We start from the raw sequence: 20,314 nt of genomic DNA, 5'->3' as shown, positions 1-20,314 counted from the left end.
TAGATTAGCTAGCATGGCCTAATTTTACCGTTCTGTACCAACTTTTCTGAATTAAACCTTCTGAATTAATCAGTTTGTTCTCCAGAATTCAATTCCTGCGTCCTTCCAACAAGAAAGCCTTTCAGTTGATTAACTGGATTTTTATCATACACTCCGCCACAGGTATCACGCCCATCTTAAGAAGGTTATGGAAAAAATTACCGTCTGATTTAGTCAAGGTGTATACTACTAAAATGCTTCCCGAACTTAAATATTACAATACCCTATTATACTGTTAATGCAGGTTTGGAAGTTACCTTAGATGCTATACCATTCAATGGGTACATCATGAATCCTGATAGCGGCATCACACCAACAGTGGACCTTGAGTGCAATTAAACAGTGGATCCTGGCGCAGTACGTGACTTTTTCAAAGGAGAAACGGACGATAAAAACCAAATAGCAGTCACACAGGTTTCTGATGGAAGATTTGCCGCCAGAACTGACTTGATGGTTAGTCTCTGATCCATCATTCACGGTAACAATAGGCAAAGTAACATTGGCAGATTAGGGGAACAATATGTGTCAGGTTTCAGTCCCATTCAGTTATCCCGTGGTTACGACTTTGGCGCAGAACAAATGTAATATTAAAATAATATAAAACATGACAAAAAACGAAGATTATCATTCGGATAAATAAATTAGAAGAAATGTGGAGATGATTTTTTTTCAGTGTGAGTTTGTGTGTCTGTCTGTGTGTCTCTGTGTATGTGGCGCTACGATAGATTTTTACATTCCATGACTTGTATTGCGTTTTTACATTATGATGAAAGACCTAAAACAGAAGAGAATGTTAATACTGCGACTATGTGTTGCTTCAATATCACTGTTAGAAGCTGTCTTAGATTCGTTCTTGTTATATAATGGCATTGAAAAAAAGCTGTAGTATTACTTAATTTGATCAAACGGAGAATTGATTTCTGAAGATATAAGTCATTGGCTGATGTATGGAGCGCCATTCACGCAAAAAATGCAGACGTCAACTCAACAATCTATCGGCACTTTTTAACAGCCAAAACCTACTTTAACTATCTAAACTTAATTCTACTAAATTAGTTGTGGTCATTTTAATCATTCATCAAAATCTAACAATCAATAAACGATTCAAAAGTCAGTTACTGCAACTCAACAATCAGTCACCGCAACTCAACAATCAGTCACCGCAAATCAACAATCAGTCACTGCAACTCAACAATGTATTTTTGCGTGAATGGCGTGAATCATGGTGCGCCATTCACGCAAAAAATGCAGATGTCGAATCAACAATCTACCGGCACTATTTAACAGCCAAAACCTACTTTAACTATCTCAACTTAATTCTACTAAATTAGTTGTGGTCATTTTAATCATTCGTCAAAATCTAACAATCAATAAACGATTCAAAAGTCAGTTACTGCAACTCAACAATGCATTTTTTGCGTAAATGGCGCAATGCATGGTGCGCCATTCACGCAAAAAATGCAGACGTCAACTCAACAATCAGTTACCGTAACTCAACAATCAGTTGTCGCAAACGGTCATTCGCGGACTTAACACCAGATGGCGCGCGCGCACCGTTAGCGATCTTAAACGCCCTTGACCTTTTCCAGAGCACAGGCTTCAAACAACTGCACATGCGCGAAAAGTGCGGTGTTTGAAATAAACTAGTTGCAGTGAAAGCAAAGCCTGTCCGTGTTTACCGTCTAGTTGATTTTATTTCATTTGCTCTCTGGTGTCATTTTGCAAATTTATATCAGAAATGTTCTATTTATTTTATGTTCTAAAAAGTAAATCCGTCGGAATTCCCTAGAATAACATTTATTTTACCTTCATTTTAAGTGGATTCCCATTATTTATAGTGTTATATCTGGCTCCAATGGGGATTTTCCACCCCTTCCCACTCTTGATTAATAAAATTCTTCATGTGCCAGATTGAAAATGATATTGCAAAATAAATTCAAAATCGTAGGAATAGAAGGTTAATTGCCGATCATTCTGCGAGGACATTATTGTGCGAGGGCGAATTTGGCCATTATAATTTTTTAAACTTCATCTTTGGAGCGCATTTTACTGTACTGCACATACTAAATCGTAGGAAGCTTTCACTCACTATCGTTCACTTACGCTCACTTACACAAGTAACCTTTCACTCTCACGATCGATCCCAGATTCCAATGTCTAAAACTACACTCGTAAGTGTGTGCGCCAGAAACCAAGTCAACCACAAGGATAAATCAATGTAACGCTGCTATATTCAACAACTGACCAGTTAAACGATTTATTCGTTGACGCTTGGAAGCTACATATTCTAAGTGAAGTCTCCAACTCTTAACTCGTCAGCTTCGTACTCCGTCGCTTCCAATCTCCTTCCTCGCTGCTTCCTTCTACATGTCTCCCGTAGGCTATATCTCTCAAGGTATGGCTTACGGAGTACGAAGCTGACGAGTTAAGAGTTGGAGGCTTACTCGGTCACAACCGGACGCACGAATTTCAGGACCGTACGTCCCCTGCGATTTTTGATTGTTGCGAAGGCCGTGGCAGTCGTAGAGGTAAAGGAAAGTCTGCCTTGCGAGTAGCAAGAGCCACATGAGATTTCCTTTCAAGCAGGGGCGCTAATTGCAAGGAATGATGGCCGTGGAAATTGTACTCAAATCTTGAGTTTGTCTTGCGTGGGACGTGAGATTCTGCGCAAAAATTGGACGCAAACAGCCCGTAAAAGCCCGTACGGCCGGTTGTGACCGAGGCTTTATATCATTCTTCCTTATCTACCTGTATGGTCCACGACGCAAACTTTAACTACCTGTGTAAAGTGTAAAGAAGGCACGGCAAAGACTGTATATTTTAAGATCATTGAAATTTTTTACTGATAGCGTGCCTATTTTAGTCAATTTTTACAGGTGTGTAATTGAAAGCATTCTAGCGTACGGAATTATAATATGGTATAGCGGAACAGCTGGGGAGAAAAGGAAGAAATTAGCAAACGTTGTAAAAACTGCAAGCAGGATTATCGGAAAGACTCTTTCCATCCTGCATCATCTCTTTTTATTTTTTTATCAAGCAACAGTAGACTTTTAACTTTTAAAGGCAGTAAAAGCTTTTTAAACAGCTTTTATCCAAGTGCAGTGGCGCATTTTAATTTGATCTCAAAACTAAATTCTTAATTTGTTTATTTATTGTATTATCTTATTATTTTACTCTGTATATTGCTCCAAATGGAAAATGATTTCCAATTTTTATGATTTTTATAATTTTTTTACCTTGGCGTCATACACAGAGACCGCCGCATTACTCAAAAGTTACTTGACTACAAGACATTACGTCATACAGTACGACTTCGTATGATCTTTATGTTGGACCCGACAGCATGTTTTAATTTTTGAAAGCGAAGCAATGGAACCAAACAATACGATGCAATATGTATTCTCATAAAAAATGCTATTTTTGAATAAAGACCATAGCATGGAGTACATCGAAATGCGACTTGGTTAATTATTACTATGATCTTCAATAATAGTTAATATTAAATATACTTTATAATAAGTTCTTGTTCCCGGCCTATTTACTAACTTAATTGATCTTTTTAGTATTTGTAGATTAAAAACACAAAAATTGTCTGGTTTCTTTTAGAGGAACCACATATTGTTCGTGTGCTGGCTTTCACCAACTTGTTTATTTCAAACACCGCACTTTTCGCGCATGTGCAGTTGTTTGAAGCCTGTGCTCTGGAAAAGGTCAAGGGCGTTTAAGATCGCTGAAGGTGCGCGCGCGCCATCTGGTGTTAAGTCCGCGACAGATTGTTGATTTGCAGTAACTGATTGTTGATTTGCGGCGACTGATTGTTGAGTTGCGGTGACTGATTGTTGAGTTGCAGTAACTGACTTTTGAATCGTGTTTTGATTGTTAGGTTTTGACGAATGATTAAAATGACCAAATCTAATTTAGTAGAATTAAGTTTAGATAGTTAAAGTATGTTTTGGTTGTTAAAAAGTGCCGATAGATTGTTGAATTGACGTCTGCATTTTTTGCGTGAATGGCGCTCCATACATCAGCTTTGGTTGTTAGCGTTTTACCTTATTTTTCTTTTGTATTTTGATTATCCATATATATTTATTAAGAGTAAATGGATGTTGCAGTTTGTTGACAATTGTATTTTAGATATTTAGAGTGAGAAAAAGCTAATTGATCTAAAGTTGATTTGAAGAGATTCAATCTTATATTAATTAAGTTGTCAGTTGTCTGCTTGCTCCTTATATTGTGTTTTATTCGATGGGTGGGGTGGGGTGGATGATAAGACAAACATTTTAAAGGTTTTGTCATGAAACAATACTAAATTCATACATAGTTGTATATACCCATTAAAATTACCTAATTTATACCTTCTGTTAATAAAATCTATTGCAATATTGTGCAAACTTTAAAGTGTTGGGTTGTTTTTATGAAATCCTCTCTAATGAAATTGTGAAAATTCTCAACCATTTATGTTTTAATTTCTTAACACATTGAGAAAAATATCATAGCAATGGACAAACCATGTGTACAAGCATTGCCAAAGATGTTGTATGTTAATACTACAGTCGCTTTTGCCAACAAACTGCGCCGACAGTTGTGTTAGCTGTGATCAGTTGATAATTTGATTGTCGATTACCCCGGGTACTGCTGACAACGTTATCTTAAGCCTTTCTTTGTAATGGAATAAAGTGGAATAACATATAGTAATTCGTTGCGGCTTCATTTAAGCAAGGACTGCAAACGGCTACACCACGGAAGAAGATGAAGACGTGTTTTTTTTTTTGTGCTGCTCTTTGTAACTCCAAATATTATTGAAGGTAGGGAGTGAATGAGTTCTAATGTACTTCAAAGTACGTAATTTGTCTTAATAAAAATCAGCTTAAACTGTGCCTAAACTAAAGGGAGGTCGCCACCCCAAATTACACTTGTACTAAATGTGTATAGCTAAGATGACAGGCCAAAGTTATCCCTGTCTTAACCAAGATGGCAAATTTTAGATCAAACACAATGAGCGAACAAAATATCTCTTTTAGTAACTTTAAGGTATGATGCTACTTGCTCAGGAACTTTTCGTCTTGATAGGAAGGGATCACGTAATCACTTCCTGGTACGTATAAAAGCTGAACTGGTGATTGATACTAGTTTGATATTGTGGTTATGGCAAGATAAACTAGCACTTTTGTGTAACAGCCTGTGCAAACTTCCTCGACTAGTTTGTTTGAAATCCATAGTTCATTGCTAGCCCTCGCAAGAAAGAACAAGAAAACCTATCAGTGGACTACACAAGTAGCTGGAACTTCAAAATACAGTACGCCACAGATATCACAGTCTTTTTTTTGAGTGCAATGGGAAATTGTGAATTGCCTTATTCGATGAAAAGAGTATGTTGCAAATCGCTTACCAAGTTTTTATTATATTACGACATTCCTTTTTCATATACTACAGGTTTGGAAGTTACTTTGGTTGGTTTTCCTTCCAACTGGTCTTTCATGGATCCTGAATGTGGCATTTTATCAACAATGGGCCTTATGTTCAGTTACACAGTGGATCCCGGAGAGGTCGCACAGAATGCTACATTACACGAATATGGATTTCAAAGGAACTGCAACTCCTCAATTACTGTTCGTATCTACTCAGGTCGGTAGTCCTTAAATTCAATTTTGCATAAAAAACATAAAAGTACCACAAATGTGTCAAAAGCCAAAAAAAAAAAAAAAAAAAAAAAAAAAAAAAAAAAAAAAAAATTTGCGGGGTGTTTTGCAGTGAGATAAATGTTCTATAACTGTAGGTTGAGATGACTAACATATCAAAAAGGATTGATGGCATTGCTCTTATCAAACACTGAGTGGTGAATATATCCCGCAAGCCAGGAAAGGTATATTTTTCACAACATGTACAAGTGCAACTGAATCAGTAATTACTTGTCGTCAGATCAGACAGAATACGCAAACTTGTTAAGTTGTATGATAACATTGTCCATATTTTATGCTTAATTTTCTTTATTAAACATAAGCATTGTGTTCAAGTACAACGCCTGTACACTGTTTAATAGACTGAAGAAGGGGGTATTCAGAATACAGATAATTTATTTCCTCCCTTCTATCCTTTCTATAATGTGGCTCACACCGTGCCGGTTAATCAATCTTTCTTTTTTTATTGCACCTCATTTGTCTGATGATAAAAATACTGTTTTTATCATTCTGGTTGAAAATTTATGTGTAATGTGTTGCTGTCAATGTATACACTTTACATTAGTTAACAAAATTGAAAGTACGTAAAACGGGAATGAATACCTGCATATGTGTTGTATTACAGGTGCTGCTTGGAGGACATTTTCGATCATTGTGACCTTGCTAGCAACGTGTCTTTTATGCATGAATGGATACCTTGTATTCTGCAATCGGTCGTTGTCCAGGAAACTCAAATCACAAACATCTGAACATCATCATATTACAAAAAATGCGACAGCAAACGGAAACAACGGCAGAACTGTTTTCGACCGAATCCCTAGACCCCCGCAGTAGATCCATCCCCTGACTTTAGTGGCGGTTATGTGGTTTATGATTATGCTGTGCCGACGACTGGGTACAATAATCTTCGCCGAGATAATCGGGATAAACGTTTAGCTGAACCATATACTGAACTTGCAGGGAATATCTTGCCGGTGACTGCAGCTGATGGTTATGTTGCCTATAATTACATTACAATTAATGATGATACCCAGGTCCAGTTTAGCCAACTCAGTGCTCATGATGAGTGTATCATATATTGATATGCCATTAGCAAAATTGTAACACCGTAATAATAGGCAAACATCCAATTGCGTAGAATACGCGTTAATGCGTACATTTTGAAAATATGACAGTTTTTGCAGATCAATTGCAAACAATAACTTCTAAATATAGATGTAAATAGATGTAAATATAAAGATTCACAATCTACACTGTTGGATTACTTTAATAATATACATATACAACATTCTGTCGACCTTATCTGATCTTTGGAGTATGAAACTTAAAACACGAAGCTTTACAAGGGTATTTTATATAACGCAGTAAAATGTGAATATTAGTACTTTATATTTTAAAATTACAGCATGTACTTTCGTTAATCAAAAACTAAAAGTATTGGTATTGTTTAACTCACATTTCGATGTCTGTCAGTTTGCATAATTAAATGCTAACTTACTTGCCTGCAACTATAATATAATAGAATATTGTGTCAATTCTTATTTAGAATCTTTCTCAATTGCCTTTTATAATCAGTTGGTTTTTACTACATTGACGTTTTATGCTCTTTAGGAATTTTTTTAAGAATCACAGTTAGAGTAATGTGTAGTATGACATATGGAATTGGAAATTACTTTAGCATATCTTTTTTCTTGATTTTTAAGATATCTGTTTTCAATATATAATTTTTAAAAAATTTTATTAGATACCATTTTATTATGCTTTATAATATGCCCAACAACTAAAATACCAAATATTTTCATGCGAATTCATCAAAAAGAATTTAAATGTGTTCTACTAGAAATTTGTCTGTACGTGAACGTGTGTGCGCACGTGCGCGTGTTTGTGTTAGCGGGTGTGGGGGTGCACACTCCATTAAGTTGCATTTTCACATTTTAATAAAAGACCTAGAAGTCAAGGTTACCTTTTTATCACTGTGACTATGTGTTGTTAAGATATCACTGTAAAGAACCGCCTTAGATTAGCTGTATTTTCTTACAAACGTTCACAAATGGTATATATTGCTTTGTTCAAATGAAGAATTGATTTCAAAAGTGATTAGCCAATTACAAGCTTTAAGAATTGCCAGCTTGTTGCCTCATCTCTCTTTTCAGGTTGTATAAAATTAATAAACAACAGGATAATTTCATCCATATATCCACCAAGTAGCACAGATTTTTAAAGGTTGAAGAACAAGTCACCGTATACGTCCTATTAATCAAGATGATGACAAATTATACATCAATGATACAAGAAATATATAACCTTCTTTTAAGATAACCATGATGCTAACCCTTGTAAAATGAGATTGATCGCAAAAAATCCCTGCATTGTAAGAGTAGTTAGCATCCAATAAAAGTTGAATTATAAGGCGATTAAATAACATGACATTATTTACTTACATGTGTAAACTTTGCGGTCTATTTATGAACTATTTAGTGACATGATAGTCTACAGCACAAAACACAACCTCAATGAGTGTACTTCCATTTGTTTAATATAAACCAAAAGTATTACATTACATTACATCACATCACATCACATGATGTCATTATGAAAGTGAACACTGGAATTAACATGTCGTCCCCAAAGATATTTTCGACAGAATTCCCATACCATGGCTTACAGTATGGGAGGGGCGCGTACTGTGGGACAGAGGCAGAAAAATTGGGAAGATACTGTTTATCGGCTCTTCCCCACCCAACACCCAACACATCATTTCTGACAACGCTGAACCTGCTTTCAGCTGAGAACAGTATCATTGCCCAATCGTAGGTTGGGTCTCTGAATGGTTCTTATGGAAAACCCCAACCTTCTGGCACTTCGGCGGGTCAAAACTAGCTCCTGTGTCAGCCGATTGGTAAAAATGTATCCCTCTGAATTACGTGCCACATTAAAAAATGACAATCGGTGTTGGGTCTCAGTGGTTACGCTAGATAGGCCAATGTCCCATCACTCACACCCCTTTTTTACATGATGATAGGATGACTAGTTGTTATGCAATATATAAATTAAATATATGGGTACCTTGTAGTACTATTCATAACTGCGGTATGAGTGATACTTTTTCCTGGGGGAGTATATATGCTACTTTATAGGCTTCGATAGAAAGGTGTGGCCCTGGATACTGTACATTTATGTCCCACCGACTTAATAATGTTGATCCACCAGTGATGTTATTATTTTTTCTGCTGCGATGTGTCTTTTCAACGGCCAAATCTAGATTTCCTGTAAAACTGCCGGCGGTCTGTGCGTCTTCTGAACGACTTGCCTGCCTCCCCCGTGCATCCACTGTGCAACCTACGGAGTCCTTTACCATGTTCGAGTGTCCGTTGAGCAAACGTTGCATTTTCTGTATCTATATCGGCGATTAGTGCCTCCTGTTAGACCGATGACCGTTTTTTGGGCGTCCTTTAGCGACTGCTGTGCAACCTGGAGTGCTGAAATGTTTAGTCTCGAGTTCTGTTACTTCTACCATTAGTTTTTTAGTGAAAAGAGGAGAATAAAATTATTGAGGCTTCTTTGTGACTTAAGATGCAGTTGTGCTAAAATGCACTGTAAATATAGATAAGTTTAATACACTTAGCATCCAGTTTCGGGCTTAGTTTCTGAAAGCACATTTATTAAAAATTGTGAATGTTCTGTTTTTTTTCTTTGTATTATAAATAAATGTTTCAATATTTGCACTTTGTTCACTTATTTAAGAAAATAGCACAGCAATGATTTACCCTTTACAAATAAAAAATACAATGATGCTGCAATTTATACAGCAACACACTTTGTACGGACGGTTAATTGTGTTAGTTGTGCTGCGGAGGATGTTATTTTTACCTCTCATTACAAAAGTGACTGCGGCTTATTAAGGTACATTCGACGAGAGACAACACAGAGGAAGAAGATGAAGACGTGGTGTCTTTATGTGCTGATCTGTGTAGCTCCATATACAACTAAAGGTAGGAAGTAAACGTGTTGCAATGTACGCTGCTTCAAAGTATATGAGTCATCTAAAAATTATTTCAGCTTATCCTTGGTCATAGATACCGGGGTATGCGTCCTCCTCAAACTCCCCTACTCGATTTATCAACAGAATGGTATTTTCCTCATCAAAACAAAAAATGAACATAATAAATCTTTTGATAATTACCCTGCAAGGGGTATAAAGTAACTAAAAAAGCTTCATCTTGGCTGGGACGGGTCCCACCATTACTTCCTGGTATAAATGCTTAGCAGTCGATTGAATTAAGATGGATGTTGCAGAAATAAGGATAAACAGACATGACCTCATTTTACTGGCCCAACCTTGATAAAGTACCTAAGCTTACTATAACAATCCAATACCTGTCTCCGTTCAAACAAGAAAACAAATGCAAATAACTAGCATCTTAAGATTCAAACCAATTGCTAGGATTGATACACAGAATTTTGTTCATTTTTATCAATCGTCACAGGCTTGAATGCTTCCCACGATAACATAAATATCTCTATTCTCTTTTGATAATATAGGTGGATTGCCATTTGCTACATTTGCCATTGAAATGAAAGATGTATATCCTTTTTTAGGGTTAGAAGTAACATTAGCTGGTTTGCCTGTCAATGGATACGTCATGAATCCTGAGGGCGGCAACCCACAACCACTTAACCTTATGTGCAGTTACACAGTGGATCCCGGAGAGACGGCGTCGTATGTGGTTTTTTTCAGAGATGGAACTGACACAGCAAACCAAATAGTAGCTATACAGGTATCTGATGGAACTCCCAGGAAATTCAACAGCTATACCAATAGAGCTGATGTGACGGCTTCAGGCTCTGATCCTTCATTCACGTTAACAATCGGTGGAGTCACCATGGCAGATGAGGGGAGCTATAGATGTCGTGTTAACACTGAATTCAATGTAGCCACCGTGACAACTGACGAGCAAATCCTTAGTTTACTCTGTAAGTAAATCACTGAAGTATTAGCATGTTCGATTTCTGTCCATAGAGAGGATGTATTGAAAGTTAAGGATGATTTAGAAGAAATAAGGGAGGAAATCATTACTAATTTAGTAGGCATGGACCAAAACCTTAAATATGGAAATAATATAGCGTTTACCATTAGAGGTTGTGCGCCATCTTCTAGGTGTTATCACTTTCATTTCACCAGTAATCATATATAGCTGTAATTGTATGAATGGGTCATCTTAAAGACTCGTACGAAATGTCGGCATGACTCTCATACTTCTTGAATGTTTCATGCGCACCGTCTGTTGTATTATGTTTAAGTTACATACATGTATGAAGCAAGCGTATGTTCCCTATAACGCATATTAACAATTTCGACTATTTTCTTATATGATTCAAAGAGAGTCGACATGACAAAGGATAAACTTAATTAATCACTTGGTCAGCCAAAGAAAAACTTTACAACTGCACTTCTAAAATATTTTGGTCGTAAACTTACTCTGTTTATCCGTGACTCCGGTTCGTAAAAGTCCACCAAATAAAGTAGTAATGTGTAGGGCATTATTTTTGCACAAACAATTACATTAATATTCAAATGATTATTGATGGAAACAACAAAGGGTTATATATACTGTAGCACAAACAGAAAGCAGAACATACTTCCTTAAATATCATATTCTGAATGTATTCGACGAAAACATTTGTTATATCTATGTTTTTGAAACCATATGGTTTCATTTGGTTTGGTTTAGTGGCAAAGATATGATTTCATATGTAACTTATAATTGTACTACTTTGTAGATCGACCAAACCCACCCCAGATTACACGAGGACCTGAAGTCGCTACAGGCACCTACCGGGTATCTTGTTCCTCTGATGGCGGCAGACCAGCACCCGAGATAAAATGGTTTAAAATGCAGAGTTCTGATCAGATGCAGGTCAAGATGAATGAAACTTCGAACACGGTGACACCCCAGGGAGACACCTTTCTGGTCGAAAGTGCAGTAGAAGTGATGGCAACCCAGGCAGATCCAACTCAAGTATTTTGCCAACTATTGCACGATTCTCTTACAAGTCAAACCAAGACAAGTGTTATAGTGCCTGAGAGTGCTGGTATATATATTTGGTTTGTGTATTTTACTCGGATTGGTAGTTTGTTCATTTCACTTCACTTGCGGACCAAAATAAGGTACTGGAAAAGCCTTAACTTTACCGCAAAGAGCTTATATCTTTGTTTGTAACATACTCTGTAAAACATTTTCAACACTATTCCTGTGCGTGCTCGTTTTACTGCTTATCTGAATCATTCTTCTTGGCTCGTGGATGTACATGAGGTACAATTATTATCACGTATCTTAAGAAGTGACTGAATATCTTTTTTAGCTCCTTCAACTACCACTACTATGAAATCAACTAATCATGCAGGTAGGTACAATTTATGATGCATTTATTTTTCTTAATTGCTTCATTTTAAAACTATTTGTCCTGATAAAAAAGAATGGACGTATTAAGTCCCCCATTCATTTCTCATGCCTTATCCGGTTTTACCTATTTACATGGAATGCACATCCGTACATTTATTATATGTTTATCTACTTGGGCGTAGAATTAAAAGTAAAATAAAATGTACACTTTTGAAATAATCCAAAGTCTAATTCTTACGTTAAGAACTATATAAAAACCCCTGAAATATAAGTGCCTGACGTCGGTTGATATTTTTGAAATATACAAGATGACATAGCTTTCTAAATAACTGGTGAGTAATTTAGAAACAAATCAAACTAAAATCGAATGAAACCCCGATTCCAATTGCCGTCAATGATTTGTTAGTAAGTGAAAATTGTCGTTTTCAGAGGAAAAGTCAATTTGGCAGGTAAACGCCGAAAAGAGTGCCTTAAACATTAAGTTTTAAATGTAAATATCCTTCAAAAAGTGAACCAAAAAGCCTTTCAACTCTTGAAAGTTGGCAATATTTAAAATAATATAGTCACATTGATCTATGAGACTTCCGATACCAAAAATATACTCCAACACTCACTCGTTCATATTTTATTTTATTTTATTGCTCCACATTTCTGCATTATTTCTTTGCAATGGGATCGACAAGCCCCCAGTGATGCAAGGATTATAATTAGTTTTCTCTCGGCACGTTGTCGATTGAATAACACAGCACAAAAACAAATCTTTCCGATTTTTCAGCCTCCGCGGAATGACGTCGGAACAGTGCAAGCTGGCCTTTACAACGCGCGACTGAATGACGTTTTTCCGCGCAGGAGTACCCCTTTCTCTTTTACACGGCCTTTCAACAGGCGTAATCTCGTTCGTCTTTCTTCGCGACTGAACAACGTTTTTCCGCCTTGGTATTATGTGACGGTCGTTATTGGATTGTGACTGACATTTAAGAACATGAGATTTCAATGGAACTGAAAGATTTATATTGTTAATTCATTTCAAAATTCCATTTTATTATCTTAGGTGCGCTACATGTATATACTGTCGAAAGGCGTGATCATCCCGATCATTAGAACATCTCTCCTGAGGAAGCTTCCCCCGAGGGCTTATCATATTTTGTTATTCATCATTTCATTTCTCTTAAATTAATACAGATTGCTTAGAAGCGATATCAAAGTCTATATTTAAAGCATGATCATTATTTCCATAAAATTGCAATGAATTATAATGAATAAGACTTGGTCAAAGGCCATTCTGTTTGATTATTAAAAGTTTGGCCGCGGCCTTGGATATGCAACTCTGGTTGCAGCAACATACCTGACTAGCATTTAACTTGTCGCTTGTACTATAGAAATTGTTAATCACACTTGCGCTTACAATCTGGATTTTATAGGATACGTTTTAAGGTGTCTCCGGAGTAAAAATCATTTCAGTGAAATCATGATACACAGTCAGTGTATTTTTTTTTTTTCAATTAATAAGGTGTATTAATAAAGATTCCTTAGTCGATCGCGATATAGACTGCGGCAGTTTAAATAGATCTTAAGTTTATTACACTAATGACGTAGTGCTTATGCATTGAATCAGCGTGTGCAGTGGTGCAACCAATCTTTAATTAATAAGGGAGTTGGAAGAACCAGCGGGTGACCGTTAAACGTTCTAATATTTAATCAACACTGAGCGGAGAACAAACAAAAAAGGATAAAGATGTGTCACACTATGCGCTGGTGGCGGGGAAATTTCAACAAAGCCCGACTAACAACAATGTACGTCACGGTCTCCTTCAATATTTCATCCAGCTAAAAGACGAAAACAAAAATACTTTAATACCAATGTTGACTGGAGATGCATTAGAATTTTTTTGATGAATAAGTGTTGCCCCACAACTGATCGTAGTACATCCCACGATAAGATTTCGCTCGATAGACCATGTCTAGAACCATAAGTAAACCATTAGTTCTAAACTAGCTGTCATAAAAAACCTTGCTTGAAAAACTGAATAACTATAAGACCATTGTTATTTTGCAAGGTTAAGCAGCGATAAATATGTTGATATATAGCAAACATTATCAGTATGATGTGCCGTAATACGTATATAACAGGAGTACTTTTCTATTGATGATCATATCTTGCTCATAGTGGGTGACGAAGAGGAGGTGGTTAAACCACGTAAGTGAAGAATCACTGCACATTAAACGTACATCGTGTATCACTTTTACACGGCTTCTGCTAATGAAAATGTATCATATCGCAATATACTGATTTCTTCATAGAAATTCATTTTTCACATGAAAATAAGTAAATCGCCGGCTATTTTGTTTATAAGTTCTGGACTTTGACAGAGAAGGACAGGCCTGCTTTAGATGACAGCCGGATTCGGTTGTATTTGTATGGGGATTGCTACCAGTAATTAACACAGTTTTCACACGAAGTACCATTGAAACACGATGGTCGAGAGATGACTTATGAGCTGAGGTCAATATAACAAGCAGCATGGTGGCCAATAAGCTATTTAATCTTTTATGTAACCTCTCTCCAAACGCGGTGATGAAGGCTTAAACCAAGTGTTTTGGTTTCTCACTTCTTTGTTTAAGCACAGTCCCCCCCCTCTTTTTTTCAGGACTCTGCAGCTGATGAAGGTCACTTGTTGACCGAAAAGCGCTTTCTGCAACCAGTCCAACCCCCCTTTTTTTTCGTTTCCCCAGCCGCACTGTGTGTATCTCGTACAGTCGGCCTTCAGGTCAAACACATACAGAGGCCAGACACCTCTCTCACATCATACCGAAGTGAAACAACAGCCGATAATATTGAATACGGCAATAAATAGTTATCTAACATAATTCGAATCAGAATTATAAGACGGACACGTGCACGTTCTATCACCGTTGTCATCTCTTCACAAACACGTGATAACGCATCTAAGGGACTTTTATACTTCAATCTAAACTCTAACGTCCCAAATTTAAAAACAATCTCAAAGCTTTTAACCAGGGGCGCTGTCAAAACACACGTCCCTAGGGGCCCAGACCTGGATCGTGTTATTTTGATAAGAGTTAGTTTAACTAAGACATGAGCCGACCACCCCTAAACAACGAATGTTAAATCGCAACTACAAAGGGGAGGATGTGGTGTGGTGTGAAGATAGCCACAGAGACAGAGTACAGAGTATATGTACAGGAAAAACGAGAGGATGAAGACAGTAAGTGGTTTTATTCCTTTTGTTATTTTCATAATATTCATGTATTTTTATCTTTAATAATTGATTATCAATGTGTGTTGATAAATTACCAAGTCTTTGATTTTATTACATTCTCCATGTCTGTTGTAATGGTAGGCTACATGCATTCTTGTAATTCTCAATCCTGATATTTCTCTGAATTTTTTTTAGTCAGACATGCTGTTCCCTTTACCCAGTTATGTTTAATACGTTATTACACATTATATTTTGATATCATTTCGTTATATCTTCACAGAAACCGTTAAGAAGGACACCGCGCTGGAAAAAAGGAAAGGGCGATAGCAGCACAGAACAAAGGGAAGACGTTGAAAGGGGCAACGGCAGAAATATCTGACGCGGGGGTGTGCCAGGCTAAAGAAGTGCTCAAATTGATGTGTGGAAAATAATTTACACGCAAGGGCGATTTGATGTGTGGAAAATAATTTACACGCAAGGACGATTAGAATCCAAAGTTGTAGATTAGATAATACCACAGTATTCAACATGAAAAATGTTAATATATCTCCTTTACGGTGATTGATTTTTACTTACTGTTTTTATATATATTGTTATTACAATGAGATCAGTACTTCTTATATTTGAACATATATTTGTATATTATTTTGCTGTGATCCCAAGTAAACTGATATGTAATAATTCAGGCCCATTCTTGAAAGTCCAAATGACTACAGTACGCGGGAAGCTAAATCATCAATGCACAAATTACAGTGCATTATTATCTCACTGATAGTAGGCATTTTAAAAATATCCTGAAAATCACGTATCACCGGGTATAATGTCTTCGTTTCACGAAGGGTGGAGAATAAACAATTGCATTCACAAGTCGCGTGAATGGGGTGCTTCACGAATCACGCTAAATAACATGAACGTTTCACACACTTCAAGAAATAATTAGCTGTATTTTCTACAGATTTATTCTGAAAGTAAATTTTTCTCTTAGAATTTGAGCAGCATTTATTTGATTTTGATTAAATACTTTAAGTTAGTCGGATATTTCAGGTACAAAATGTGTTGCGTTTCTCTTCTTTTTAATTTTCCCGTATTTTTAATGTTATTCTATTTCTTTAGGCTACGCATTTTGTAGGGGTTTTGGTGACAATATTTCATCTTTGCTTGGAAACTTGGCTTCATCGCCTTACTCAATGTGAACAAAAATACCTAATGAGTGTAATTCTTAAAACGGGGTCGGGCAATTAGGGCACACATAATTGGCATGTTATTTAACGAGTGGCCACTCTCTGCAAATACATTAAGTCGATGGATAAGTAGTAGTCGTTTTCGTTTTCCTCATATGTTTACCAGATGTCAGATAAATAATGGAAAAAGCCTCTATTTATGAATCTGTGACGTTCCTATAATTGTACTTTTGCTTAGATTTTGTTCTGGAAAGTCGTATTTAAATGTGGTTCGTATTTATTTGCGTAATTATTTTACTAGGTATATTTTAAATGGTATTCGCTATTGTTTAGGGTGTGCGTATAATGAGTGTACAAAATAATACATTAGTGTAAGATTACTTTCCACTTGTGAAATATAGTAGCTGTGTTGCGCTTTATAAACATAATCCCCACTGCATTGTAATGGTTGTTGTTTTTTGCAATAAATTACTATAAATGAAAATTCACAAGCCTTCCTCTCATTAAATGAAATGCTACATGAATTTGAAACATTATCAGTGCTATAAGTAATCGAAATAACTATAATCGTCCATATTTGATTAGATAAGGGTTGTAAAGACTTACCTGAAATTGCCTTTATTTGATCGGAAAAGGGTTATAATGACATACCTCATATCGCATTTACTTCATCGGAAAAGGGTTATAAAGACGTGTCAAAAATCGCCTATATTTGATCGGAAAGGAGTTGTAAAGAGGTTGTTTTTAGACGCCTATACTTGATCGGAAAGACGTAGTAATAGTGCAACTACAATTTTAAGCTTAGGCATAAAAGGGTAGTAAACCCGTAGACCCTGACCTTTCCGGTAGAGCTTTACACCGTTGAAAAGGCTTGTAAAGAGAATATTCAGACCCATTTCCTGAAGAGTAAAAGAGCTGAAAATTGACTTTTTGTGCTGTGTAATAAGTGCCTCTTTATGTTTTTTTCAGCTCTCTCAGCTAACAAACCTGCAAAATCTACAGGAGGTAGGTGCAGTTCGGTGTAAATTGTTTTCGTTTGCTTCAAAATATGATAAAAACTTTTCAAGCCAACCATAAAGTACTCGTTAGTTTAAGTCAATTCTCACGCTTTATCTGGCATAGCCAATTAGAAGATCATACAGTTTTCCATTCCACCACAACCTTTCCAGCTGTAATGCAAACAATCTTAGTCAGTTTAGGTGACGCTAATTATTTTTCAGGGAATATACTTGGTTACATATTAATTTATTCATTTATAGTCTGTTTTGTATTTCTCTTATATCACATTTGCAGTGTCTCCATCTACAACAACATGTAATTAAACCAAGAGCACTGCGGAACACAAACTGAGGTGTACAGTACTCAGTACCTGTTGGTTGAAGGGGTGGGCGGGGTGGGGGCTTTGGTAACCGACCGTGAACTTCTACTTGATAATCTTCTTTGTACTGGGACACTCTCATACGGTTAACCATGCTTCGGTATCATAAACGTGAACGTGGCACATCATAAGACATTCCGGGTTGATATTTTACAGTGGTGCTACCAATGTGTATATTATGTTTCAGTTGACAAAAGTCAGATAACTTCTACTCGATAATCTGTATTCATCACCCTCTTTTCTTGGTACTGGGACACTCTCATCCGACTAACTATGCTTCTGTACCATCCTTATAAATTAAATGTGAACGTTGTAGATCATTAGACATTCCGGGTGAATATTTTAGTGTGGTCGTACCAAAGGGTATATTATGTTTCAGTTAACAAAAATCAGAAAGGATTATACTTGGCAACCCATTTAAATTATATTTGTTGTATTACAGGCATTGATGGGAGAACAGTATCAATCATTGTGATATCGTTGTTAGCAATGTGCCTTTTTTGCATAATTGCATACCTTGTATTCCGCATTCGGTCATTGTCCAGAAGACTCAAATCACAAGCATCTGAACAGCAACATAACACTGTTATTACAAACAATGTAACAGAACACTCAAACAACGTTAACAGCTGTCCATTCAATATCCAAGTATCTATGAATCACGCGACAGATCATTCCTCTGGTTTTGATGGGGTTCATGCTGACTATGACGATACTGCATTGGCGAATAGTTACGAAGAACTTCGGCGGGATAATTGTTCAGATGGGCAATACATGGAACTTGGAGAGAACCTGTTGCCGTCTACCGCCACAAATGGTATTGGTGACTATAATTACATTTAACTTTCCAAGGATGATGTCAAGACTAGTCAATTCAACGGTGGCCCAGATGAGTGATTGTATTGTATAATATACCTAATGGTTAAAATATTAAACCCTTAAATAATAGGAAATTATCATGAAAATTGCAGATTTAACGATCTTGAACTCCACATTTTGTGGCAGTACAATAGTTGAAGATGTTTCGTTATACATGCAGTCAGGAACCTCTCAACATGTACTTGGTTCGTAATTAAAAAGATCCACAATGTTCAATGTATAACAAAATGACTTGAAGAAATTTAAATTTACATGCATATGTCATACAATCATCAAAGTGTTATGCTTCTTGCATACAAGTATATGACGCATCCAAAACATTTTATAGTAATTGATTCCGATTTTAAGTATTTTCACACTGTACAGTATTGAATTATGATAACATGCTAGTTTGGTGTCGCAAGCTACGACTAAACTGTTAAGGGAGCACATCTGTGATTTTAGGCATTAATAAAATCAATTAATTGTTGAAAACTTGTTGGTATTGGCTGTAATACTTTTGTTACTTTCCAAGACTGCGTTGCATTTTCACATTACGTAGGACGATTCAAAAATTTGCTTTCACTGTGTCAATGTGTTGCTTATTACTTTGCTTAAATATATTTATTCCTAGATATATAAATCATCATTTATTGCTTTTAGCGTCTTCGACCTGTTGCCTAAACTTTTGGGTTTTATAGGAATTGTCGCTAGCTTAATCAATTGTAAGTAAGTATTGCATTGAGGAATATATCTCAATAATCTTTTATAAATGATTGGCTTTTATTACATTGAGGTTTTATGCTCTGTAAGAATCACTTAAAACCGTTAGCGCAATGTGTAGTGTTACATAAGGATTTGGAAATTATTTAAAAAATTTAAAAATATTTTTTCTCGATTTTTAAGATACACACACTGGACAATAGAAGTGTCACCCCTACTGAACTAATACTTTGGGGGAGATAAATGACAGTGGAATGATATGCTCCTGGTTTCATTTTATTAACATCAGATTTCACAAAAAGACCAACAATACAATTCCATTGTACAGTGGTTTTATACTCATTAGTTACATTTTAAGTAGACCAAGCATTTTAACTTTGATTACTCTGATTCAGGGGGTGACAATTCTATTGTCCAGTGTGTATATATGTTTTTAATATCTATTTATCTATTTAAGTATTTTTGTTATATTTCTTTTAGATTCCATCCTTACTGAGCTTAATTATATGCCCGTCAATTTAAAATACCAAATATTTGCATACAAACACATCAATAAGAGGTGAAATGTGTTATGCTAGAAATTTCTGTGTGCGTCTACGTGTGTGCACGTGCGCGCGCGTGTGTGTGTGTTGGCGGGTGTGGGAGTGAACACACCGTGTCGTGTTGCATTTTCATATTTTGATGAAAGACCTAGAAATCAATGTTACCTATTATTACTCTGACTATGTGTTGTTAAGATATCACTGTAAAGAACCGCCTTAGATTCATTGTATTTTTATACAGTCGTTCACAAATGGTATTGCCTTGTTTAAATGAAGAATTCATTTTAAAA

At 36.2% G+C, this 20,314-nt stretch overlaps 1 protein-coding gene across 1 annotated transcript; it reads left to right on the top strand.

Moving 5' to 3' along the window:
- Window positions 1-9,578: 9,578 nt before the first annotated feature.
- Window positions 9,579-19,505, top strand: LOC106159243 (uncharacterized). The gene is made up of 6 exons (XM_087018586.1): window positions 9,579-9,709; window positions 10,317-10,691; window positions 11,499-11,810; window positions 12,081-12,122; window positions 17,493-17,528; window positions 18,344-19,505. The coding sequence occupies exons 1-6, from the start codon at window positions 9,655-9,657 to the stop codon at window positions 18,742-18,744; spliced, it is 1,221 nt and encodes a 406-aa protein (XP_086874712.1). The 5' UTR covers window positions 9,579-9,654; the 3' UTR covers window positions 18,745-19,505.
- The last annotated feature ends 809 nt before the right edge of the window (window positions 19,506-20,314 follow it).

Source organism: Lingula anatina, chromosome 7, assembly GCF_051362555.1.
Source record: "Lingula anatina isolate TDL-2025a chromosome 7, LinAna3.0, whole genome shotgun sequence".
NCBI lineage: Eukaryota > Metazoa > Brachiopoda > Lingulata > Lingulida > Lingulidae > Lingula > Lingula anatina.
This window is presented reverse-complemented; position numbering and strand designations above follow the sequence as displayed.